Raw genomic sequence first — 25941 nt, forward strand, 5'->3', positions numbered from 1 at the left:
GACTGTGCTAGGTTTGGAGGATGATTAAAGGGTGTGTTTGCCCCTTGGGTACTTTTTCAGGTCAAAACACGAAACTCTCATAATAATAACTTCATGTGAAATCTTCCTAACAGTGACTTCATTTCTAGCCGGGCCACGTGTACTGGTTAAGAACATGAACGCTGGAGCCAGGTCATTTGCAATTCAGATCCTGCCCCTTCCATGTACTGGGTCTGTGTCTTTGTGCCTCAGTTTCCACATCTGTAAAACAGGGATAAAAAGAATGCCTAACTTGCAGGGACAATGTGAATGTTAAATGAGGGAGTACAGGTAAAATGTACTGGGCACGTAGCACTTACAAGTATTAGTTGGTAGTAAGTAGTATGATAAATGTCATTTAATGTAAAGCTTTAGTAGTGATAATTTGTATCAGTATTGATTATTTACAATATTGGAAATAATGTATAATACCAGTAATACTAATTTAATGCACTCTGGAAATCTTAGTTTAACTCGTGATCCTGATAATCCCCCCAGAGATGTTACAAATATTTAATATGCTCATTTGTAATGTTTTTCTTATCACTCTGAAGCTTATATACTTCTTCCCGGTGCACAAGTCTCCCCAACTGAAAAATACTGATGCTTTAAAAGATTTCTAAGAAAACCCCTCTTCCCCAGTGATAATGTTCCCCACTATGAAGTCCTTACTGTGGATGACAAATCACCATACTTACAAATCTCTTCTGTTCCCAAGAATGCAGGTGACAAATTTCTAAGGTCAACTCTTTCCTTGGAAGAGTTCCCTCTCCTCACTGTACAAGTCCCCTCTTTCACAAATACCCCATAACAAATACCTCTGTTGAACTACCTACCACCTTATTCATAAATATCCCATTGACATATCCCCATGGATGGTCTCCATTAACAAATCTCCCCATTCAAAAATACCTAGCGGCAATCTATCACCCACTGATGGATCCCACTGACAAGTATCTCTCTTCATAATTACCCACCATTTGCATATCCCCTACTGACCACTCAGTTGAGAAATCTATTTATAAATGTCTTTCTATGCCATAATTCCCACTGACAATCTTTTTTTAAAAGATTTTATTTTAACTAATCTCTATGCCTAACGTGGGGCTTGAACTTACAACCCAGAGATCAAGAGTCGCATGCTCCACTGATTGAGCCAGCCAGACACCCCCCTCCCATTGACAATCTTTGTTGACAAATCTCCCTATTCCTTTATCTAGACCCACTGACATATCTCCCCATTCAGACATGTGCATCGAAATTCCCCCATTGATAAACTCCCTTGTCAGATCTTCCCATTCAGAAATACCCACCATTGATATCAATGATAAGCCCATTTAAAAATCTTTCCATTCATTGAAACACACCCCTCCACATAGCTCCTATTGGTCGACCCTCATTGAAATCTCCCCATTGAAATTTCCCTATCCTTAGATATGTCTCATTGGAAAATCCCCTTGCTGGAACAGCTCCCAATCTATTACTATATTACGGTATCACCATATATGATCACATATCTCTTCCCACCCCCAGTGACAGATGAAGAGGTAGATTTCTTTTCCTTTTTTTTAAGCTTTTTTTTTTTTTTTAAATTTTTTTTTTCAACGTTTTTTATTTATTTTTGGGACAGAGAGAGACAGAGCATGAACGGGGGAGGGGCAGAGAGAGAGGGAGACACAGAATCGGAAACAGGCTCCAGGCTCCGAGCCGTCAGCCCAGAGCCTGACGCGGGGCTCGAACTCACGGACCGCGAGATCGTGACCTGGCTGAAGTCGGACGCTTAACCGACTGCGCCACCCAGGCGCCCCTTTTCCTTTTTTTTAAGCTTTTAAAAAATTTTTTAAATAATCTCTACACTCAGTGTGGGGCTTGAACTCACAACCCCGGGATTAAGAGTTGCATGCTCCACTGACTGAGCCAGCCAGGTGCCCCAAATGAAGAAGTAGGTTTCTATAATAAGACCAGCCCTTTCTCTTCTCAATAGTGACTGACACCTATGTCTCACTGTCCAGCCCTGGACACTTCCTATACAGTACTGGTGAAATCTGAAGACCACCTCTTATCACACTGTAGAGCTCCCACCAAAGGAAACAATTAGGACACAAGTTGCCTTTCAGCGTGGGAATGAAGGCGGAGATTTTTTTAAAAAGGGAAGATAGGTTGAAAGTCTGTATAAGAAGCCATTAGAACCTCAGATACACTCCCGAACTCCTAATCCCCACTCCAGTAGAAGGAACTGAAAGAATAAAATAGAGGGTTCATGTGGGCAGGAATGCCCAGACTGTATGTACTACCTGTTGTTGACTATTTATCTACCACTGGGGGCCTCATGCTGAACCTTTGTGGAGAGCTACAGCTCTGATGGATGGAGGTGGCCATTGGCCAGCGGCCCAGACTCAGTGTCCTTTCCTCCCACATCGGGGGCCTCCCCATGACCCCAGGCCCCTGGAAAGCAGTAGTGTTAGACAGGAGCTTCCCGAATCCTCTCCTGATTGGGGGGAGCTGGGCCAGAGAAAGATCATTCTTTCTTTTTAAAGTTTATTTTTTTTGAGGGGGAGCAGGGGCAGAGAGAGAGGGTGTGAGAGAGAATCCCAAGCAGGCTCTGTGCTGTCAGCGTGAAGCCTGATGTGGGCTTGAACTCACGAACCATGAGGTCATGACCTCAGCCAGTCAGACACTCAATGGAGCCACCCAGGCATCCCAATATTTTTTCTTTTTCCTTTGTTTTTTGTAAGCTCTATGCCCAACATGGGGCTTGAACTCACAACCCTGAGATCAAGGGTCACACACTCCACTGGCTGAACCAGCCAGGTGCCCCTCGTTCATTTTTTTTAAAGGTCACTCCTCAACTCTCCCCCCACGTATGCTTCTCAAGCTCCTGCCATGAATCCTGCCTTCCTGCTGGCCACTGCTTTGCTCCTGGCTGTCTGTGACCACCCTTGGGCAAGCCTTCAGATGCTACCAGCCACGCCCCCTTGCTATTTATTGTAACTCAGACATGGATAAGTCTAGGCAGGCTTCCAACCAGGGGCTCACAGCGAGGTTCCAGAAGGGTAGATAAAAACCCCTGAGGTGGTAGAACCTGCAGGGCAGTTGCTCTGCAAATTTTTTTTTCAGGAATCTTAGGGATGGGGGAAATCTTACCTGAACCCCAAAGGGCTTCCTGACACATTTCTCCCATCCCTAATTCTCGTGGCTTAATTCCTGGGGCTCATCCTCCTCATTGAGACTATGAGGCCTCATGAGTTCAAATCATGTAGGTACTTTGCCCACGTCTTCCTCATACCTGTCTCCCCACCAAAATACAAGCCCCTGACCCTGCTCTGGCTGAGGAAATGGGGTGGGTCTCTCAGACCCAAAAGCTACTGATATGATACGAAGATCCCATCCCCTCACCCCATAAATGCTCCTCAGTTTCAGTGTCCCTCTCCCTTTCCTCACTTCACAATCAAGGTTCCTAAAGAGATTTTGAACCTCTGCTTCACAGAAGTACCAGAATATAAAGAACGATGTGCTTATATCTATCTGCATGCCCACCAAGAACAGCTGTGGGGATATTCATGAGTCTCTACCCTGCATGGACTCCTCATCCTCAATCTTCTCCCCATATCAGCCCTGGAACAAGGTATCCCCTCCCCAGGGTATTTTCTCACAAGTGCTCCCCCCTCCCCAGGATACCGTGATCCTCGTTTAGGCCAATCACAGCAAATTCTGTCCTCAACCCATACTGTCCTGAATCTTCAGGATTGACCACTTGTGGGTCACAGTTAGTCCTAGTCAAGGGACATCTGGTCACACTTTACTGACCCCCAAGAGTCAGGCATGACATCTGTCCCCTCTAGGCTCTTTGAGGGATGGGAACTTGCACTTCAAGAAATGAGTGGTGTATCCTTGGAAGGGGCTCAGAGGGGAGCATATCAGGGAGGCTTCCTGAATATCTGCAGGAAAGGGGGTCACTGGGCTCTGAGTGTGCCTCTCACGGATGCCTGCAGCCATAGCCCCACTCTTCCCTGTTCGGTGCTCTCCGTCCCCTCTGCCATCCCCTGATCCTTTGCCAGGTTCCCCATTCCCTGCCCCCCTGGTCCTTCCCCATGTTCCCTATCCCTCTCTCCCTGTTCCTGCTCCCTCTCCTTGCTCTCTTCTTTCCACCCTGCTCCCTGCTCCTCCCCTGTTTCCTCACCGTGAGCTATTCCCTTTCACTGTTCCCCGGCCCCTCCGCCCATTCTTAGTGCCTACTACTCTTCTCTCCCAAGACCGAAAGCCACGAGAAGAAGCATGGGGAGCAGTGTTCTGCCCAACCACATCTACATGCCTCCCTACCTAAATCCCAACCTTGTGCAGTGTCCATGGAGGGACACCTGTTGATTTGAACATGGGCAAGAACATGACGCCAGGAACTTGGCTGCCTTCCCTGGTGACCCAGTATCTGCTGTTGAACCCTCAAGCACAGTAGCCTTGGACCTGGACTTCTACTCGGCCACAGTGAGTTGGGGACTCTCCACCTTGTAAGCCTCTTCAAGTCCCACCGGCTTCCCCCAACTGTCCCCTCAAGCCTCCCCAAAAGACCGTCACCTTCCAACTGTGCTGGGGATCTATTTGGTCATGTAGTGTTTCTTTAAAAAAAGTTTTTATGTTTATTTATTTTTGAAAGAGAGGGAGAGGCAGAGTGTGAGCAGGGGAGGGGCAGAGAGAGAGGGAGACACAATTCGAAGCAGGCTCCAGGCTCCGAGCTGTCAGCACAGAGCCCGACGCGGGGCTTGAACTCACGAACTGTGAGCTCATGACCTGAGCCGAAGTCGGATGCTTCACCAACTGAGCCACCCAGGTGCCCCTGGTCATGTAGTGTTTCTTGATCTGGATGCAGGCGATGGGAACGTGTTCGCTTTGGGACAGTTTAAGGAGCTGCACACTTGTGATGTGTCTGCTTTTCTGGACTTGTTATATCTCAGTGAAATTGGCCCCTCAAAAGAAAACTCCCCACATTATTAACACATCTCCCGTGTCCCTCCCTTCACTTCCTCACTCCCTCATGCCCTCTCCCTTTCACACAACCTCCCCATCCCTGACACTGTTGATTCTCACTCCCAAGCACCCTCTCTTTCCCCACTGCACAGGGACCATGAATCCTGAGCCCAGAGAAGGGACTGGATCCAGAGAGGTCTTGGGGTAGGACTTCATCTGTTCCATTGTGAGCCCTCTATAAATACTTGCCGAGCCCTGAGTCAGCTGGAGTGTAGGCAGCAAGGGAGGGGAGGTCCCTATTCCTGCAGCAGCCCCCACCGCTAGGTCCGCTTGACCAAAAATCAGATCACTCCGCTATAGGGAAGCTGGGGTTAAAAGAACTCAGGGCTGTGCTTAACAGAGTCCTCCCGTGTGCCCCATCCCTGACAGGTGACTATTTAGAGATGCTGAGCTGAGCAGCCCTGAGGATTCCTGGTGGCCTGCAGCCTGGATGGGAAGAGACAGGGTAGCAGAGCCAAAGTCTCGATATGTGCCTCCCACCACGTGATAGAGGATGGGTAACCTTCCAACCAGTGCCTCGAAGTACAGGGTGGGAGCAGACAGCTGCCACAAATCCAGGCGTGGCGTTTGTGGCTTCATGCCGCACAGTGGGGTGGGGGACAAACGAGGAAATGTGAGCGGCAAGCTGGCCTGCGGGAAGTCTAATGCCTGTGCCCCCACCCGCCACCGTCACCCACCATTAGCTCTGTCTTCTTCCTGGCCTCTTAAGTCATGTTCTTTCTGTCCCTGACAAAAATAGCCTCTACACGGCCACAGAACAGCCACGGGGTGTGACTGCCCTACTAGACATCGGTAGTTAATGAGAAAATATAGTTATTAAAATAGTACTGCATTGGTACAGGTATAGAGAAATTGACCGGTGGACTGGAACGGTGTCCAGAACCTGCCCCAGAAATACATGAGATTTTAGTGTATGACAGAGAAATTTGAAACTGGATCTCAACCTACTTCATACTTTATACAAAAATCAGTTCCAGGAGCACCCGGGTGGCTCAATCGGTTCAGCAACCGACTTCGGCTCAGGTCACGATCTCAGGGTTCATGAGTTCGAGCCCCGTGGTGGGCTCTATGCTGAGGGCTGGGAGCCTGGAGCCTGCTTCAGATTCTGTGTCTCCCTCTGTCTCTCTGCCCCTCCCCTGGCTCACGCTCTATCTCTGTCTCTCAAAAATAAATAAACATTAAAAAAAGAGAAAATTCCAAAGAGCACACAGAATAAAGATGTTTGTAAAAGTGCTAAAAAAAAGAGAAAAATCCATTTCACAACGAGGGAAAATTTGAATGTCAAAAACAAAGCTTGCCACTTTTACCATCCACACATTTCCATATGTATATGGGTCTATATATGGACTTTTAATTTTTCTTCCTTTAGTCTGTCAGACTGTCTATTCATGTGTCAGCATCATACTGTTTAAATTAGAAAACCTTCATAAAATGTTTCCTGGCAGAGGCATTAGACTCCCTGTGGGCTGTGAGGTCTAATTCCACAACCCCCCACCCCCAACTCATAGCTTTTCTTTTTTTTTTTTTACGTGGATATTCTTGCATGTTTGCATTTCCATATGAACTTCACTATCAACTTTCATCAGTTGCAGATAAAAGCTTATAGGTATATTTTGGGGGATGACATTGAATTTATGAATTAACACCTGAGAAGGGAAACTGACATCTTTCTGATACTAATTCATCCTATCCAAGAACAAGGAATGTCTTTGCATTTGTGTAAGTCTACCTTTGTGTCTTTCAGGAGTGTTTTAAGCTTTTCTTCATGTAAGTTTGCATTACCCCTTGTTGACTTTATCCTGAAGTATTTTATCTTTCATTTGTTATCATAAATGGGGTTTTCTCTTCTATTATGCATTATATCTGGTTGTGTCTATGGAAACTAATTTCTGTTTTTAATGTTTTTATTTATTTTTGAGAGAGAGAGAGTGCGCGCGCGCGCGCGCATGTGAGTGGGGGAGGGGCAAAAAGAGGGAGATGGGGATCTGAAGCGGGCTCTGTGCTGACAGCAGAGAGCCCTACGTGGGGCTCCACTCATGAACCATGAGATCATGACCTGAGCTGAAGTTGGACGCTTAACCGACTGAGCCACCCAGGCGCCCCTGAAAACTAATTTCTATATGTTGATTTTATATTCTATTATATTACTGAATTCTCTATTGTTTAAATTAGTTTATTATTGGTTCTCTTGGGGATTTCCAGGGATACTATTGATATTGTCATAAATAGAGATATTTTTGTGCCCTTTTTACCCATTCTTACATCTATAATTATTTTTTCTAGCCTAACTGCATTGGTCTAATACCTCCAAGTACAGTGTTGAAAAGGAGAGGAGACAGCAGGCATCTGCCTTGTTCCTGATCTTAGTGGAAATGCCTTTCATGTTGTCCCATTCAGTTGATGGTAACTTTAGGACTGACATATATAAATTTTATCATGTTAAGAAGTTGTCATGGCACCTGGGTGGCTCAGTCGGTTAAGGGTCCGACTCTTGCTTTGGGCTCATGTCCTGGTTTCACCATTCGTGAGTTTGAATCCCGCATCAGGCTCTGTGCTGACAGCACAGGGCCTGCAGGGAATTCTCTGTCTCCCTCTTTCTCTGCCTTTCTCACTCTCTCAAAAATAAATAAATAAACATTAAAAAAATGAGTTATCAGTTGATTTCTATTTTTGAATGATTTTATCATTTTGTCAAAGCCTTTTAAAATATCTATGGAAATGATTGTATGATTTTCTCATTAGATTTATTAATATGTTGCATTATATTAACAAATCACCTATAAAGAACCATCCTTGCATTGCCAGAAGGAAACTCACTTGCTTGGTTATGCTACATAATTTTCTTAATGTAGTTTTGAATTCATTTGCTAATATTTCATTTAGGATTTTTGCATTGATATTCACGAGTGAATATGTGTGCATGATTTTTTGTGTGCAGTCAATGTGATAATTGTTTTAGAAAAACCATGTAGAAGTTTCTTTTCCTCTTCTGTTCTCTGGAACAATTTATTTGTCTTTGGGATTGACTGCTCTTTAACAGTTTGGTAGAATTCTCCTGTGAAACCATCTGGGCCTGATGCTTTCTTATGAAGTAGTTCCTTACTCAGTTTCTCTATTTCTTCTATAGAAATTGGTCTGTTAAGCTCTAATGGCGTCAATTTTGGTAAACTGTGTATCCCTAGAAAATTATCCATTTCATTTAGATTTTAAATTTTATCTGTTATATGCCTTTTTATATTTTGACTTTTGGAATCATGCTAATGTCTTACATTTAAGCCACAGATAGGGAAAAAAACCTAAAATTTACTACAAGGAGAAACAAATTATATTTGAAATAAAATGAATAATGGAATCATGCTGAATGAACAATAAAATGAGCTAAACGAAGAAACTTTTGAATACAGTATTTTGACTGTATGTCCTCATCTAAAGACCTAAAAAGGGCCAACAAATTTCAAGCTCTACCTTACTGTTTGTTTTTCATAGTGGTATGGATGTTGAAATTCTAAAAATACATCTCTATATTGTAGGATTGAACAAATGAGTAGACACATTGATGATATTGGAGGCTAGGGTTCATGCTGTTATAGAAGAAAAATATAGAATGAGGGAAAGCTAAAAGGAACCCTGTGATGTGTTCGATTAGAATTGGAGGTATCAGTATGAACACATGAAATTATATATATATATATATATATATATATATATTCATATATATTTCCCAGCACTATCTAATGACAAGGCTTAGAAGTAAAGATATTCCGATATCAATGAGTACATCTAGCTCCCATATCTTGGCTTTGAAATACTATTATATTAGGGCTGGGAAAGAAAAAAGTATGTCTGGAGGTGATATCAGTGGCCTATAAAAATCCTCTCTTTCATAAAAGCAATGAGAATGGTAGCAAAAATTGTCAAAATTATTTTTTTCAGAACTCTAGAAAGTGACCAAAGGTTTATAACAATTCAGGAGGCACCTAGTCAAGAAAAATGGCTGAAACTCAGGAAGAACAGTAAGCTTTGTAGCATCTGAACTTTCCCTGTTCCCATCCTCTTCTCCACACCTCCACAACGGCCTTGAAAATCAACAGCCTTGCAATCCTGATGAAAACCAGCAGCCTAGCAGACACAGGAGGAGGCACAACAGGGTTGGAGCTTCCTCCCAAGTTCCATTCCTAGAGAACTATCTTCATTTAACCTGTCTTGGCACTTTCCTAGAAAACTCCATTCATGGGGCTTGTCTACTTGATTTGACTCAGAGTTCACCTAGTGTGAACAGCTTTCCCTGGGGGTTCTTTTCAAAAACAATGAGTAGCAATTGTTTAACACAGCAATGCTTAAGGCGGAGATTATAGTTAGGACAAACAACAAGCTGACCAAAAAAACCTAACAGGAAAAGTTGGGTAATGAGATATCCATAAGAGGCTTTGAAAAGCTCTGACATTCCTAGGAGTCTAGAAAGCCACAAATATGACTAAGCTGTGTGCCGGCTCAGGATCTCTGACTGACCTTGAGGCTCTGCAAAATCAGGAAGTAAAGGCTAAGGCAAGGTTGTAAATAGCCTGCCAGAGCGTTGAAGGCCTGCTCTGACATGCACACAGGACCCATTGGCAAAAGCTCAGAGACTTAATGGTTCTAGGTGTTTTTTTTTTAACTTTTTGAACATTTTTTAGTTTTATTTTTTGGAAGACAGAGAGAGACAGAGCACGAGCAGGGAAGGGCAGAGAGAGAGAGAGAGAGAGGGAGACACAGAATCTGAAGCAGGCTTCAGGCTCTGAGCTGTCAGCACAGAGCCTGACGTGGAGCTTGAAGCCAGGGACACGAGATCATGACCTGAGCTGAAGTTGGACCCTCAACTGACTGAGCCACCCAGGCGCCCTGATGGCTCTAGGTGTTTAAAGAAATATCTGCTATTAATTACCTGACCCCTAAGCTAATGGAGTAGAGACTTCTTCGGCCATGTAGGACAAAGAATACAACCTTTATGGAACCAGTTCAGGAATGTCACTAAAAAAACAAAGAGCAAGAAAAACAAACCCTGGAGTTGGGGAGAGAATCTGATTTTCAGAGCTGCCATACTATATTATTTATAATGTTAATTTTCAACAGAAACTCATGAGACGTGCAAAGAAACAATAAAGTATGACCCAAACAGAGGAAGATAAAATATCCAACAGACATTGTCCCTACGGAAACCCAGATATTGGAATTAATAGACAGACTATAAATCAACCAATTAAAATATTTTCAAAAGACTAAAAGGAATCATGTCTAAAGAACTAAATAAATGTATGAGAATGAAGTTCTAACAAATAGACTATCAGTAAAAAGATAGAATTTATCAAATAATAGAATTCCAGAAGTGAAAAACACAATAACTGAAATAAAAATTCACTACAGGGGCGCCTGGGTGGCTCAGTCGGTTGAGTGTCCAACTCTTGGTTTCGGCTCAGGTCATGATTTCACGGTTTGTGAGGTTGAGCCCTGCGTTGGGCTCTGGACTTGGGTTTCTCTTTCTTTCCCTCTCTCTCTGCCCCTCCCCCCCCAACTCTCTCTCTCAAAAGTAAACTTAAAAAAAATTCACTAGAGGGGCTCAACGGTAGATTCGAGCTGCCAGAGGGAAGAATCAATGAATCGGAAGGTAGGTCAACTGAGATAATCCAATCTGAGGAACTGAAAGAAAAAAAATAAACAAAACGAACACTTCAGGGGCCTGGGGAACACCTTCAAACATATAAACTCACACTTAACGGGAGTCCCAAAAGGAGACAGTAGAGAGAAAGGTGCAATAAAGAATATTAAAAGGAATAATGGCTGAAAACCTCCCACATTTAAGGGAAAATACTAACCTACATATCCAAAAAATTCACTGAACTTCAAGTAGGATAGAATCATAGAGATCTACATCTAGACACATCATAAACAAACTTACGAAAGCCAAAGACAAAGAGGGAATCTTGAAAGTAGTTAGAGGGAAGTGACCCATCCCATACAGGTGACCCTCAGTAAGATCAGCAGCCGATTTCTCATCAGAAACCTTGGAAACCAGAAGGTGGTGGGACAACATGTGCAAAGCACCGAAAGAAAAAGACCATCATGTAAGAATTCTATGTTGTCCCAAACAACAGTTCAAAAATGAAGGAGAAATGAAGACATTTGCAGATAAACAAAAAGTGAGATCGTTCATTACTAGGACACTTCTATAGGAAATACTAAGAGGGTCCTTCAGGTTGCAGTGAGATGTCACTAAGCAGTAACTTGAATCCAAATGAAATAAAGAGCACCTGTAAAGGTAAGTACATAGGTAAATACAAAAGACAGTGTGAATGCATGCTTTGTTTGTAACACTTAACATCCATCTAATTTAAAAGACAACTGCGGCAAGCAATAATTGTAAGTCTGTATTTGTGGACACATGATGTGTAAAGATGTAATTTATGTTAGCACAATGGAAGAGTGAGAGACTAAACTTATTTAAAAAATTTTTTTAATGTTTATTTATTTTTGAGAGAGACAGAGCGTGAGTGGGGGAGGGGCAGAGAGAGAGGGAGACACAGAAGGGAGAAGCAGGCTCCAGGCTCTGAGCTGTCAGCACAGAGCCCGACCCAGGGCTCGAACCCACCAACCGTGAGATCATGACCTGAGCCGAAGTCGGATGCTTAACCGACTGAGCCACCCAGGCACCCCGAGACTAAACCTATAAAGAGGAAACTTTTAAAATATTTTTTATTAAAAAAATTTTTAATGTTTATTTTTTAGAAAGAGTGTGAGTGGGGGACAGGGAGAGGGAGAGAGAGAGAGAGAGAGAGAGAGAAAGAGAGAGAGAGACAGACAGAATCCGAAGCAGGCTCCAGGCGCTGAGCTGTCAGCACAGAGCATGACGCAGGGCTCAAACTCATGAACCATGAGATCAGGACCTGAGCTGAAGGAGGATGTTTAACCAACTGAGCCACCCAGGTGCCCTTTCAATGCTTCACTTTAAATGATGGAGAAAACAGCTAGAGAATCAACAAAGAAAGAGAAGGTCCAACTAGACCTAATGGACATCTAAAGAACACTCCACCCTACAACAGCAGAATACACGTTCTTCTCAAGTGCACAAAACCAGAAAACAAGTCTCAATAAATGTAAAAGTACTGAATCATACAAAATATGTTCTCTGACCACAACTGAATGAAATTAGAAACTATTAACAGAAAAAAAAATATTGGGGAATTCCACAAACAGGTGGAAAGTAAACTGTTCCTAAATAACCAATGGGTCAAGGAAGAAATCACTGGGGGAATTAGAAGAGACTTTGAGATGAATGAGAAAAACACAATGTATCAAAAGTTAAGGTATGCGGCCAAAGTGATGCTTATAGGGAATGTCATAGCTTTTTAAATGTTTGTTTGTTTGTTTGTTTATTTTGAGAGAGAGAGAGAGAGAGAGCAGGGGAGGGGTACAGAGAGAGGGAGAGAAAATGCCAAGCAGCCTCCACTCTGTCAGCGCAGAGCCCATCATGGGGCTCAAACCCCTGAAACATGAGATCATGACCTGAGCCAAAATCAAGAGTCAGACACTTAACCAACTGAGCCACCCAGGCCTCCCAAGGGAATTTCATAGTTCTAAATGTGTGTATTTAAAAAGAAGAGAGCTAGCAAATCAATAACCCATTCTTCTATCTTCAGAAATTAGATAAATTAAGCCCAGAGCAAGAAGAAGGAAACAAGTAATAAAGATTAATACTTATTCTTGTCAAGCTATTCTAAAAAATAGAAGAGGAGGGAAAGCTTCCAAATTCATTCTATGAGGCCAGCATTACCGATACCAAAACCAGGCAAAGACACAATAAACTACAGAACTATAGGCCAGTATCTCCGATGAACATAGATGCAAAAATTCTCAACAAAATATTAGCAAACCGAATCTAGCAATACATTAAAAAACTCATTTACCACAATCAAGTGGGATTTATTCCAGGGATGCAAGGGTAATTCAATATTCACAAATCAATGTGATACATCACATCAACAAGAGAAAGGATAAAAACCATATGATCATCTCAATGGATGAAAAGCATTTGACCGAGTACAACATCCATTCATGATAACAAGTCTCACCAAAGTAGGTTTAGAGGGAACATGCCTCAACATAATAAAGGCCATCTATGAAAAACCTACACCTCACATCATACTCAATGGGGAAAAACTGAGAGCTTTTCCTCTAAGATCAGGAACAAGACAAGAATGTCCACTCTCACCACTTTTATTTAACATAGTACTGGAAGTGCTAGCCACAGTAATCAGACAAAAAAAAAAAGGCATCCAAATTAGTAAGGAAGAAGTAAAAATTTCACTGTTTGCAGATGACATGATACTATACAGAATAAAACCTTCAAGACTCCACCAATAAAACTACTAGAACTGATAGCTGAATCCAGTAAAGTCACAGGATACAAAATTAATACATAGAAATCTGTTGCATTTCTTTTTTTTTTTAATTTTTTATTAAAAAAAATTTTTTTTAACGTTTATTTATTTTTGAGACAGAGAGAGACAGAGCATGAATGGGGGAGGGTCAGAGAGAGGGAGACACAGAATCTGAAACAGGCTCCAGGCTCTGAGCTGTCAGCACAGAGCCCGACGCGGGGCTCGAACTCACGGACCGCGAGATCATGACCTGAGCTGAAGTCGGATGCTTAACCGACTGAGCCACCCAGGCGCCCCAAAATCTGTTGCATTTCTACACACTAACAATGAAGTAGCAGAAAGAGAAATTAAGAAATTAAGAGAGGTGCCCGGGTGGCTCAGGTGGTTAAGCGTCTGACTTCGGCTCAGGTCATGATCTCCAGTTTGTGATTTGAACCACGCGTCAGGGCTCACTGCTATCAGAGCACTGTCAGTGCGGAGTCCACATCGGATCCTCTGTCTCCCTCTCTCTCTGCCCCTCCCCTGTATGCTCTCTCTTCTCTTCTCTCCCTCTCTCTCTCAAAAATAAACATTGAAAAAAGAAATTAAGAGAGATTAATAATCCAATTTATAATTGCATCAAAAATAATAAAATACCCAGGAATAAACTTACCCAAGGAAGTGAAAGACCTACACTCTGAAAACTATAAAACACTGATGAAAGAAATTGAAAATGACACAAGCAAATGGAAAGATATTCTGTGCTCATAGGTTGGGAGAACCGATATTGTGAAAATGTCCATACTACCCAAAGCAATCTACAGATTTAATGTAATCCTTATCAAAATACCAACAGCATTCTCCACAGAATTAGAACAAATAATCCCAAATTTGTATGGAACCACAAAAGACCCCAAATAGCCAAAGCGGCTTTGAAAAAGAAGAACAAAACTGGAAAAATCACAATCTCAGATTTAAAGATACACTACAAAGCTGTAGTAATGAAAACAGTATGGTCCTGGCACAAAATAGACACATAGGTTAATGGGACAGAATAGAGGCCAGAAATAAACCCATGCTTACATGATGAATTAATCTGTGAGAAAGGAGGCAAGAATATACAACAGGGAAAAGACAATTTCTTTTTTTTTTTAATTTTTTTTAACGTTTATTTATTTTTGAGACAGAGAGAGACAGAGCATGAACAGGTGAGGAGCAGAGAGAGAGGGAGACACAGAATCTGAAACAGGCTCCAGGCTCTGAGCTGTCAGCATAGAGCCCGACGCGGGGCTCGAACTCACGGACCATGAGATCATGACCTGAGCCGAAGTCGGACGCTTAACCGACCGAGCCACCCAGGCGCCCCAAAGACAATTTCTTCAACAAATGGTGCTGGGCAAACTGGACAGCTATATGCAAAAGAATGAAACTGGACCACTTTTTTAGACCATGTACAAAAATAAACCCAGAATGGATTAAAGACCTAAATGTGAGACCTGAAACCATAAAATTCCTAGAAGCAAACATTGGCAATAATTCCTTTGACATCAGCCATAGAAAAAATTTTCTAGATATGTCTCCTTGGGCAAGAGAAACAAAAGCAAAATTAAACTATTGGGACTACACCAAAATAAAAAGCTTTTGCATAGCAAAAGGAACCACCAATTAAACAAATAAGCAACCTACTGAATGGGAGAAGATACTTGCAAGTGAGTAGGGGTTAATCTGATAAGGGGTTTATGTCCAAAATATGTAAAGAACTTATACAACTCAACACCAAAAAGCCCACAAATAATCCAATTAAAAGTCGGCAGAGGACCTGAATAGACATTTTTCCAAAGAAGACATCCAGATGGCCAACAGACACATGAAAAGATGCTCAACATTACTAATCATCAGGGAAGTGCAAATTAAAACCAGAATGAGGTATCACCCTACACCTGTCAGATGGCTAAAATCAAAAACACAAGAAATAACAATTGTTGGCAAGGATACGGAGAGAAAGAAACCCTCAAGCACTGTCGGTGGGAATGCAAATTGATGCAGCCACTGTTGAAAACAGTATGGAGGCTCTTCAAAAAATTAAAAGTAGAATTATCATGTGATTCAGTAATTCCATTACTGGGTATTTACCCAAAGAAAATGAAAACGCTAATTCAAAAAGATATACACATCCCTATGTTTATTGTACCATTATTTACACTACCAAGATATAGAAGCAACCCAAGCGCCCATCGACTGATGAATGGATAAAGATGTGGGATATATACACAATGGAATACTACTTGGCCATAGAAAATAATGAAATCTTGCCATTGGCAACAACATGGATGGAGCTAGAGAGTATCATGCCAAGTGAAATAAGTCAGAGAAAGACAAATACCATATGATTTCACTCATATGTGGGATTTAAAAAACAAAACAAAGAATAAAAGAGACAAAAAGACCTAGACTCTTTTTGATTTTTTTTAAGTTTATTTATTTTGAGAGAGAAAGCAGGGGAGGGCCAGAGAGAGAGGGTGAGAGAGAGAATCCCAAGCAGGCTCCGCGCCGCCAGCGTGGAGCCCCATGTGGGGCTTGAACCCACCAGCGGTGAGAGCATGACCTGAGCCAAAACCAAGAGTTGGGTGTTCGACCGACTGAGCCACCCAGGTGCTCCTAAAAAAACCCCTTAGGCTCTTAAATATACAGAACAAACTGGTAAGTTGCCAGAGGGGAGGTGGGTGGGGGAATGGGTAAAATGGGTAAAGGGGATTAAGAGTACACTTATCTTGATGAGTACTGAGAAAGGTATAGAACTGTTGAATCATTATATTGTACACCTGAAACTAATATAACATTATGTTAATTATACTTCAATAAAAAATAAATAATAAAGATTACAGTGGAAATAAGTTGAAATAGAGAATAGAAAAACCATACAGAAACCAAAATCTGATTCTTTGAAAAGATCAACAAAACTGACAAACCTTTAGATTAAGAAGGACAAGAGAGAAAACTATTAAATAAGGAATGAGGGGCGCCTCCTGGGTAGCTCAGCTGGTTAAGTATCCAACTCTGGATGTCGGCTCAGGGCATGATCTCATGGTTCGTGGGATTGAGCCCCACATCATGCTCTGTGCTGACAGTGTGGAGCCTGCTTGGGATTCTCTCTCTCCCTCTCTCTCTCTCTCTCTGCCCCTCCCCACTCCTCAAAATAACTAAATAAACTTAAAAAAAAATAAGGAATGAAAGAGGGACATAACTACTAACCTTACAGAAATGAAAATAATTTGAAGAGAGTACTATGAATAATTATATGCCAACAAATTAGAAAATCTAGATGAAGAGGACAAATTCCTAGAAAGGCACAAACTACCAAAACTAAAGAGGAACTGAAAAATCTGAATAATGCTATAAGAAATGAAGAGATTGAATGAGTAATAAAGAAACTGCCTACAAAGAAATGCCCAGGACTAGATGTCTTCACCGGTGCATTCTACAAATATTTAAAAAGAATTAACACCAATCTTTCACAGCTCTTCCCCAAAATAGAAGAGAAGGGAACACTGTCCATCTCATTCTGTGAGGCTACTATTACCCTGATGCCCAAACCAGACAAAGACGTCATAAGAAAACTACGGATCAATATCCTTTATGATTACAGATATCATAATTCTCAATAACATACTAACAAACTGAGTCCTAAAAAGGATTATACACCAGACCAAGTGAGATTTGGTCCAGGTATGCAAATGTGGCTCAACTTGCACGGAACTCTAGTCATGTAATACACCATATTCATAGAATAAAGGGGAAAAAAACCCTACATGATCATATCAATAAATAGAGAAAAGACATTTGAGAAAGTTCAACATCGTTTCATGATAAAAACACTCAACAAACTAAGAATAGGAGGGAACTTTGTCAACACTTAGGTAGCAGTTAATATATACCAGATGCACTGTTCTTTTTAAAAAATTTTTTAATGTTTATTTATTTTTGAGAGAGAGAGAGGGAGAGGGACAGAGTGTGAGCAGGGGAAGGGCAGAGAGAGAGGGAGACACAGAATCTGAAGCAGGCTTCAGCAGGCAGTGGGGTTTGAACTCCTAGACCACAAACAAGATCATGACCTGAGCCGAAGTCGAGTGCTTAACCGACTGAGCCACCCAAGTGCCCCCGGATGCACTGTTCTAACGATTTTAATTCTCACGCCAACTCTGTGAGGCAGGAACTATTATTACCCACATTTTGCAGATGGGTAAACTGAGGCACAGAGCATTAAGTAATATTTCCTATGTTAGGAAGCTAGTAAGTTGTAGATCTAGGATTCCAATATAGAAATTCTGGCTAGACTCCATGCTCTCACCCACAGTCAGCTATCCTGTCTCTCAAAGAATGTGGAATAATAATAATGACAAACAAATTGAGTTTCCTGACAACTAATGATTTGATTTTCATCTGTAAGTAAACTTAATTCATAACACTGTTAACTTATATCAGTAACCATAATTTGTAATACCAATAAGAATTTTAAATAGTAAATCCAATGTTTATTTAGCCAAGTTGGTTATTTAACCAATGTTGGGTCAATATTGATATTTAACTGTAAATTTAATTCACAAAAGTGGTGATAATTATTTGCATAAGCAAACATAATTTATAATGCTGCTAAAAGTTTGAAAAATTCGTTGTAAAATTTGATGGCATCAGTAATGGTGATTCAATTTCTATGTGTGATGAAAATCTGATCCATAACTGTGGCACTCACAATTTATATTAGTAATTGTTACTTTAATATCAGTAAATATTCCTAATATAAACTGGAGTGTTAACCATATTAATGATGATTTCTATTAGAAACTATCAGATAGTTACTTGTAATTTCTATTAGTAATCTTAATGTGTAATATTGGCAATAATTTATAATAATATTTTACAACATACTAATGGTTTAATTTCTCACATGAAAATCTTAATTTGTAACACTGGTAATAAACTGTAATATTAGTTATAATATTTGATATTATTAATGATAATGTAATTTCTATGAAGTATAATATAATTCAAAACAGAGACATAATTTATATTAGAGCATAACTTCTAATATGACAATAATTTATAATAATAGTTATAATCTCTGATGACACAGTAATGATTATTCAATTTCCATTAAGAACTATAATTTGATTCATAACATTGGTACTCAGAATTTACATCAATAATAATAATTTGTAGTGAGTTGTAATATTAATGATTATATTTTATGATAATAGTAACCAACAATTCAATTGCTATTTGTAAACAATTTAAGTAGTAGTTTTTTAAATGTTTATTTATTTTTGAGAGAGAGAGAGAGACTGCATGTGAGCAGGGGAGGGGCAGAGAGTGAGGGAGACACAGAATCCGAAGCAGGCTCCAGGCCCCGAGCTGTCAGCACAGGGCCCGACGTGGGGCTCGAACTCACGAACCACAAACCATGAGATCATGACCTGAGCCCAAGTGGGACACTTAACCGGCTGCGCCAACCAGGCACCTGGGTCTTTGTAAACAATTTAATTTGTAACAATGCCACCGATAATTTGATTGCCGCTCCTAATCTGGAACATTGGTCACATTTCTATCAGGAAACACATTTGACAATATTAGTAACAATGACTTGCTTTCTATACGTAGTAGAATCTGATTCATTGCAGTAGATCTGTCCATTTACATTAGAAGTCAATGTTTAATACTGGCGATAAGAGATACTATAAGTAACAGGATCAATGATGTAAATAGCCCTTGTAAGCACATAAGTAAATTCGTGGTATTAATAAATCCTGTTGCGAAGCAACTTCACTCTCCACATGCACACACTGGCCGCACTGGCTGCCAGCACGCCATTGGTAACATGACGCTTCTCCCTCCTGCCCATCCTACTCCCCCAGACTCACCATCTCCTTGTGATTGGGGTAGAAGGTCTGATCGATTAGAGGGAATTCCTCTGTCCCCAGTTTCTTGTGCAGTCGAACCATCTGGGCGAACTATGAGAGAGTCAGGAGAGATGGGTCAGCAAACCTTTCACCTGGACAGTCGCCAAGCTGGGATTCCAAGCTTCCCAACTTTCTCAGCACCCCCAGCGCATGGTGGTTTTGAGCTCCTGCGTGCACGCATGCATGAGGCAGTCCCTCTGCCAGTAGCACCCTATCTGTCACTTACCACCCAGGGCTTGTCACAGAAGTTGTAGACAGAATGCAAAGAGTTAACGCTGGGGATTCCAGCGTACTGCAGCCCAATGACCAAACTGCGGTAGTCTCCGTTCCGAGCCATGCTGAAGGCGTGCTGGCGGATCAGCACAAAGTCCGGCTTCAGAGACCTGGGGTGGCAGGGGTAGAAGTGTCCAGGGTACCCCCAAGAGCTTCCCATCACCCTCAGAACAAAAACCAACTTTCTAAATCTCCACAGCTCCTAGAAATGGCAAGGAAAAGTGCCTTCTCACCCCAGCACACATGCACAAGCTGTTTTCTCTGGCACAGGCACCCTTTCTGCCCTTTCCCCATCTGGCGACCCCCCGTTAAGCCTTTCCTACCTGCTCCTCTCCTTGCCAAGGTCACCTAGCAGCCTACCCACTCAGCTCTGACAGCTCCCTGGTCACAATCTCTCAGACTATTAGCTGTCTTCAAAGGATGCTGCCCAGAATAAATTCCAGCCTCAGGGCCCCTACACTGGCTGTTCCCTCTGCCTGAAACATTTCCCCGCTAGATACGCCCACATAGCTCTCCTTCACCTCCTTTGGGTCTTTCCTCAAATGTCTCTCACAATATTGGTCTGCCTTATCCAAATTGCAGAGCCCCTCTGTCATCCAACAATCCCTTTGCTGCTATATATTTTTTCTTAGCACCTTTACATTTTCTTTTATTTTCATGTTTGTTTATTTTTAAGAGAGAGCATGCGCGCGCAAGCAGGGAAGGGGCAGAGAGAGGGGGACAGAGGATCCAAAGCCGTCAGCATAGATGCGGGCCTAGAGCTTGCGAACTGCAAGATTGTGAGCTGAGCTGGAGTTGGAAGCTCAACCGACTGAGCCACCAGGTGCTCCCCACCTTTACGTTTTCTTATTTGTTTATTGTACGTATCCCACAGTCGAATATAAGCTTCCTGAGGGCAGAGGGTTTTGGGGGGGGGCGCTTTTTTTGGGATCTGTACATGCTCAAGGAATATTTGCTGATTTAGGGGCGCCTGGGTGGCTCAGTTGGTTAAGTGTCCGATTTCAGCTCACGTCATGATCTCACAGTTTGTGGGTTTGAACCCCACCTCGGGCTCTCTGCTATCGGCACAGAACCTTCTTCTGATCCCCTCTCTCCGTAACTCGCATGCTCTCTCTCCCTCTCTCAAAACTAAATAAACCTCAAGAAAGAAAGAGAAATATTTGCTGATTTAATAACTAAAACGTTTGGCTTGTGGTCTGCTAGGATCCTTGGCTCTGCAGAAGAGAAGTTATCTTCCCACATTCTGTACCTAATTTTTTTAATTGACATATAACATTGTATAAGTTTTTTTTTTAAATTTTTTTTAACGTTTATTTATTTTTGAGACAGAGAGAGACAGAGCATGAATGGGGGAGGGTCAGAGAGAGAGGGAGACACAGAATCGGAAGCAGGCTCCAGGCTCTGAGCCTTCAGCCCGGAGCCCGACGCGGGGCTCGAACTCACGGACTGCGAGATCGTGACCTGAGCTGAAGTCAGACGCTTAACCGACTGAGCCACCCAGGCGCCCCATAACATTGTATAAGTTTAAGGCATAAAACAGGTTTCACACACACACACACACACACGCACACATATATGTTTATTTATATAATTATGTTTATTTTTGAGAGACAGAGACAGAACACAAGCAGGGAAGGGCAGAAAGAGAGAGGGGGGAGACACAGAATCCGAAGCAGGCTCCATGCTCCAAGCTGTCAGCACAGAGCCTGATGCGGGGCTCGAACCCACCAGCTGTGAGATCATGACCTGAGCTGGAGTTGGACGTTCAACCAACTGAGCCACCCAGGTGCCCCAACACGCTTATATATTGTAATATGGTTGCCATTGTAGGGCTATTTAGCACTTCCATCATGTCACACAATTATCATTTCCTTTTTGTGGTGGGAATAATTAAGATCTAGTTTCTTAGTAACTTTGATAATTTTGATACAGTATTGTTATCTTTATTCACTGTACTGTGCACTATATCGCCAGGGCTTATCTACCAGTTGCAAGTTTCTAGCCTTAAAAAGCTCTCCTATTCTACCTCCACTCAGCCTCTGGTAACCACTACTTTACTCCCTGTTTTTATGAGTTTGGCTTTTTTAGATTCCACAGACAACAGGTAATCATACAGTATTTGTCTTTCTCTGTCTGATTAATCTCACTTAGCATAATGCCCCCGAGGTCCATTCATGTTGCTGAAATGGCAAGATTTCCTTCTTTCTCATGGGTAAGTAATATTTCATAGTATATGCAGACCACATCTTCTTTATCCATTCATTCACTAATGGGCACTTAAGTTGTTTCCGTATCTTGGCTACTGTAATATAGCTAAGTTCTTGCTCACAGAAAAATGGGTGGGGAGGTGGGGGCTTCTCCCTCAGCTCTAAGGGAGTTCTTATTCTTCTCCCATAACTCCAAATTAACCTTTCTATACTTACCGCACGACCTTCACCCCATTCCGAAGAACTTCCATGTCCACAGAGAATCCACCATTGGCGTGAGCCACGAGGTTGAGATCAGAGAATTCAGCCTAGGAAAGAGAAAAAAAATGGTGATTCAGCCACGTCACATGAAAATGACCATCCAGTTTTCAATCTACAGCTGACCCCCAGCTCCATCCGCCCCAACTAACCTGTTCTACTTTAATGTCAATTTCTCCATGGATCTTTTTCCCTTTGAAGTATTTTGCCCTGGAGAGGAAAAGCAGAGCACATCCGTCAGTCTCAGGAAGACAAAACCCAGGCCAGTCCTTTGACCCTTTTACCCCTCCAGTGCTACTAGAGAAACCATAACGTGCTTCACGATTGTTGAAACACTTTGAAAAGCTCAACAGCGCTTTATGAACGATAAAGTGTGTGGTAATCCTCACGGAGGTATGTCAGTGTCAAAGGACGAGGCGAACTGTAAAAATAAGTCCTTAAACTGCAAGTGGCAGGCAGGCCCTCCTCAGAGTATGGTCTGCTCATCACATTGCTACCGTAAGTGTTTTTGAGAAAAGTTTTGCAAAACGAGGAGTGCTTTGTAAGCTGTAACACACTTGGAACTTGCACGGAGGTTCGTAAATGGCAAAAAAAAAAAACAAAAAAAACAAAAAAAAACAAACCCTTAGAGAATGCATAATACATGAAGTGTGCCAGGCTATGTCTCAGCGCCTGTGTCTGCTCGTGTGGCCTGAAGCGTCTCTCTGCTCTCTGGTCCTTTCCTGCGGAGGGGCACATTTGCCACGTGTGGCTGTGTGCTATGAGGGACGCAACGGTGGGGGGCAGCTATACAAAAAAGGAGGAGCAGATTGAGGGTGCAGGCTGGCGGTGGTTCTAAGAAGCCAGAGCCAGCAATGATGGGGGTGGGGAGGGATGCAGCTGAGGACAAGGGGAAGCCATAGGAGGGAAGAGGGGTAGGAGCAGCAGTAGAGGGATCATGAACTGCCATGTCACTGTCCCTGGGCCCAACCTCAGCTGCGCTTGATTTCCAGTGGCATCCTCGCCCAGGCCCAGGATTCCTGCTTGACAGGCTTCTCTGCCCATGGAAGCTCATCTCCAGTCATACAAGACGGATGAGGAAAGGAGCCACTTTTGGGGTTACCTATGTGTACACATTCAGGGTCTCTGACACACGCACAGCACAAGCAGGCCCTAGTGACTTCACTGACATATCCCAAAGACCCCAAGCACGGCCGTTTTCTCCTCTCCCTCTCCCTCCCTCCCAACCTCTCTCTCCCTCTGTCTCTCTCTCGCACACACACGCACGCACACACACTCCATTACTGACACTGTCCCCTCGCAAGTGTTGGAAGAGAATTTCTCTGAGACCTGCACATTTTTCGTTTATAAAATAATGATGAGCGTAGACTATATCACTGTCTTTCAAACTTTGTTTTGACCATAAGCATAGTGAATACTGTGGCACTCTGCTCAGATCTCCTCTTCAGGGCCAATGCACCCTGGATGTCAGCTGCTAACAGCTTATGGCTATGTCCCGCTGAGAACTGGCTTCTGTCATAGGGAACTTGGCCTTGGCCAAGGTTACACCTACTTCAGGCAGCCCGTGTCTTATATCTGGTTTATGAGTGAGTACAAAGGCTGGCCTCTTTGCCTCAACAGAGGCTGACTCTGAAGGACCATCCCAGCCCCAGAGGTCCCCCTAGGATCAGCTGAGGCCTCTGACGCAGCTGTATTGTGGACCAGCTTCTCCTTCTGCCCAACCCTGCCTCCTCACAGGTATTGCTTCCAAAGGCACTCTCCAGTAAGCCTCCTGCATATAAATACCTGCCTCGAAATCTCTTTCCAGAGAACACAACCTAAGACTGTGGGCCAGAGATGTGAAACTACAGAAAGGACTCTGCAGCAGGTCTGGGCTGTGGTGCAAGCAGGATGCCACTTGAACCATATGATCGGGCGGATCCCATGATGCCAGAGGTGTCAGTAATGGGAAAAGATGCAGCGTGGGGTTTATTCTCATGAGTGTGGGCCCCTGGGCTTTGGGGGTAGCAGTGACTTTTACTGGTGGTGAACTGTAATGAGGTACTGGGGGAGGGGGATGTTATCAGTTGGCGAAATATCCCTGGTACTTGAGAGGTGCGAGGGAGATGGTAACCAGGCTGGGGTGACGATTTGCTAAACACCATTGATCGGTTGAAGAAAGATCTGACATGTTCAGGGTGAATAATCACTGATTCAAAGCACAATGTGAAAGCCCGAGGATCCCCTTGGCTACATTTAAAGGGACCCTAATCTTCTGCAACTAGAGGGCAGACAGAGGGGAAGACCAGGCTTTGGACATAATCATAAGTGTAGCAGAACTTCAGAAAAGGTTGAATTCTCAGGCCCAGGACACCTCCTATACCACGTTCAGGGTCCTAATGGGACAAGAGTGAAGCCCTGAAACTTGAGGTGGGGCTATCTGGGAAGACGCATGTAACACCTTGAACTTATTGATTCACCTGAGCCCACTGGGCCTGCAGAAGTAGCCCATTCCTCCTTGTTAGAATATAAACCTTCCTTCTACTTGAAGATAATACAGAGACCTCAAATGAAGCAGGTCCCTTATAAAACAAAGCTTGCCCTTTTCAGAATCTACCCCCTTCCCCTCTTAGCAACCAGATCAATAAGCAGGGTCAAGTCCTAGCACATCCGAATGGAGAAGTTCTAAGCTTGCAAAGGAAGGAAAGAAATAATACTTAGAGGCTGAAAAGTCTGGCCAATATGTGTTGGCAGGAGTAAAAGTGCATGACACTGGGTCGTAAGGACAATGGACCAAAGAGGTGGAACATGAAGTTGGACAACTTAAAAGGACCACTGTGTCCTTAAAAGGACCAGCAAGGACTCTAGGAGATGCTGCTGATACACTGTTGGATGACTTGTGGAAGGCTGGAGAGAACAATGGTCCACACCAAGTGACGCAGAAATGCCAAATCTTCCACGGAGGATTGTGGAGGAAAGGATCAAAGGATTCAAAGAAGCAGACATGTTAGAGAAGATATACTATGTAAATCTAGAAAACTCATCCACTGACTATGTTCTATGGGAGGGCCCAGAGGATATACCCAACTTAAAAAATCAATAAGGAATATGCTAGTGAGAGTAGCACGACCCATACTGAGAAGCACGGTAGCGTTAAGGTAATAAATGAGGACCTGTCTCAGGTTCTGCTCACAGTGGGTCCGCTGGGTCCACAGGTCCACCCAGTGGTCACTTCTTCGCTTCACAAATGCATAATTAAAATGGACAGTCCTTGGGGCTCCTGGGTGGCTCATGTGGTTAAGCATCCACCTCTTTTGATATTGGCTCAGATCATGATCTCACAGTTTGTGAAATCGAGCCCCGCATCGGGCTCTGCACTGGCAGTGCGGAGCCTGCTTGGGATTCTCTGTCTCTCTCCCTCTCTTTGCCTGTCCCCCCTCTTTTCTCACTCTCTCTCTCTCTCTCTCTCTCTCTCCCAAAATAAGTAAACAAACATTTATTTTTTTTTTATTTTTTATTTTTTTTATTTTATTTTTGGGACAGAGAGAGACAGAGCATGAACGGGGGAGGGGCAGAGAGAGGGAGACACAGAATTGGAAACAGGCTCCAGGCTCCGAGCTGTCAGCACAGAGCCCGACGCGGGGCTCGAACTCACGGACCGCGAGATCGTGACCTGGCTGAAGTCGGCCGCTTAACCGACTGCGCCACCCAGGCGCCCCAGTAAACAAACATTTAAAAAAATAAAATAAAATGGACATATCTGTAGTTGTTGGAACCCCTTCATGGGTTCCTTGGCTTGTGGGGTAAGAGCTATTGTGGTGGGGAAGTCCAAATGGATGC

The 25941-nt window shown here is 43.0% G+C and overlaps 1 protein-coding gene across 2 annotated transcripts in view; it reads right to left on the reverse strand.

The window, feature by feature from the left end:
- The window catches only part of SYN1 (synapsin I), a 51633-nt gene that overhangs the window by 17817 nt on the left and 7875 nt on the right, over window positions 1-25941 (reverse strand). For both annotated transcript variants that reach the window (XM_058714647.1, XM_058714648.1), the window contains exons 2-5: window positions 22275-22332; window positions 22081-22172; window positions 19611-19767; window positions 19346-19435 (exon numbers count right to left, since the gene is read on the reverse strand). In XM_058714647.1, coding sequence (XP_058570630.1) covers window positions 19346-19435; window positions 19611-19767; window positions 22081-22172; window positions 22275-22332 — 397 coding nt within the window. The remainder of the gene's footprint in view (window positions 1-19345; window positions 19436-19610; window positions 19768-22080; window positions 22173-22274; window positions 22333-25941) is intronic.

The sequence above is a fragment of the Neofelis nebulosa genome, chromosome X (assembly GCF_028018385.1).
Source record: "Neofelis nebulosa isolate mNeoNeb1 chromosome X, mNeoNeb1.pri, whole genome shotgun sequence".
Classification (NCBI taxonomy): domain Eukaryota; kingdom Metazoa; phylum Chordata; class Mammalia; order Carnivora; family Felidae; genus Neofelis; species Neofelis nebulosa.